Here is a 1,476-nt window from a genome sequence, read left to right as displayed (position 1 = left end):
ACCATTTGGTAACCTTCTCATTAAGAAAAGGAGGGCACATGATCATCGCTCCTCATTCTGTGTTTGTTTTGTATCCAACAAACATTTGTCCACATACACCTATTTGTTAGATTCGCCAAAAGCATCTACAGCCACCAAAAAGTCAAAATGGCAAGGTTGTCATAAACTAGCAGGGACACTAGGGGCAAAACCCATTAAGAAAACATTTTTTTTAGGAATGTCTAATTTTGGAGGAAGCGGTGCAATGGTAGGGTACTGGGGAAAGGATGGGTTTTAGAAAGAAGCGTGAAACTAAGGAGAATGGAGCTACTTAAGCGTAACCTTAAGAGAAAACAACCTAAGCAGCGTTTCGCATTTCTGGAAGCACACTGTATTTCCAGCAGCATTTCGTTGCTGAGGGGATTTCCCTTCAGATGTTTCGGTTCGCCATTGATCCAAAATTTTGCAATGCAGCTTGCATCAAAAGAGCATCTGTCCATTATTCATGCTTGGTGATTCTTGCGGGTCGTGCAGTGTACACGGCGGCTCCTGGAAGCCTCTCCTAAGGGGCCCACTGGGTGGCAAGGGATTGTGGGAGCAGTTCATTCCTGGAATAGGCGCCTCCGGGCCTTGCGAGAGGGACCCGGCAGGCGCTGGGGGCGCGCGTGGGGGCCTGGGCTCGGAGAGGGAGGTAGAGGCTGGAGTGGCGAGTTGGGGAAGGGCTCCAGAAGGTGGGCGTCCAGGTTGAAGTAGCGGAGAGGAGAGCGTCTCTTTGGACTAGGGGTGGGGGCCCAAGGCCAGGCACCCGGTGTGGGGCCCTGTGGGTGGGGGCTGGCCACCCTTGCAGCGCAGGGGCGGAGCCCAGGGACGGAGCCAGCTGCAGGGTCCATCCGAGGCGGCAGGAACTCGCGGTCGGCGTCTTTCTCGTAGGCCTCTTCTTGGGCGGCCATCTCTGGGGCAGAAACGCAGAAGAGGCCCCGCTCGACGGCGACGTCGTGCTCGGGTGCGCTCGGGAAAGCGCCCCGTTCCAGGCTGGCAGGCGAGTGGCCCTGCCCTCCGGAGCGCAGGAGAGCCTCAGGGACCAGCACGAGGGTGAGCTCTCCGACGGTCACTTGCAGGGCCGACGTCGGCTCGGGCTCGAGCACCAGGTCGACGTCGTCCAGGAGCAGCTGCAGGGCACAGCCGGTGGCCAGGACCACCACGGAGGTGAGTGTGTCCGCGGCCAGGGGCCCTTCCAGGCCCGCGGGCTCCTGGGTTCGGCGGCGCTTGGCAGGGCGGGGTCCACCTGGCGGCGGTCCCCAGCAGGGCTCGGGGTAGGCGCTGGGGCTGCGAGGCCAGCTGCCCATCACCGGGACAGCGCTGCGGGCGGCGCTCTCGGGGCCTGGCGGCGGGTGTGAGGGACCGGGTCCTGCACGCTGTGACAGGTCTCCACGACGACAGGTGAGGCGGCGGGGGCGGCGGAGCGCGGTACCGGGCGACGCAGAGAGAGTGCCTGGA

At 61.4% G+C, this 1,476-nt stretch overlaps 1 protein-coding gene across 1 annotated transcript; it reads right to left on the bottom strand.

Annotated features, from left to right (window-relative positions):
- Positions 1-581: 581 nt before the first annotated feature.
- On the bottom strand, positions 582-1,325 carry LOC116863280 (proline-rich protein 23B-like). The gene has a single exon (XM_032850779.1). The coding sequence runs from the start codon at positions 1,323-1,325 to the stop codon at positions 582-584; it is 744 nt and encodes a 247-aa protein (XP_032706670.1).
- Between the last annotated feature and the right edge of the window lie 151 nt (positions 1,326-1,476).

This window comes from Lontra canadensis, unplaced genomic scaffold (genome assembly GCF_010015895.1).
Source record: "Lontra canadensis isolate GAN:19392208 unplaced genomic scaffold, GSC_riverotter_1.0 scaffold833, whole genome shotgun sequence".
In the NCBI taxonomy this organism is placed as follows: domain Eukaryota; kingdom Metazoa; phylum Chordata; class Mammalia; order Carnivora; family Mustelidae; genus Lontra; species Lontra canadensis.
The sequence above is the reverse complement of the archived record's forward strand: the minus strand, read 5'-3'. Positions and strand labels throughout refer to the sequence as shown.

Excerpts from the sequence above, each read along its gene's own strand:
- LOC116863280 (XM_032850779.1), bottom strand. The coding sequence starts at position 1,325 with ATGGGCAGCTGGCCTCGCAGCCCCAGCGCCTACCCCGAGCCCTGCTGG.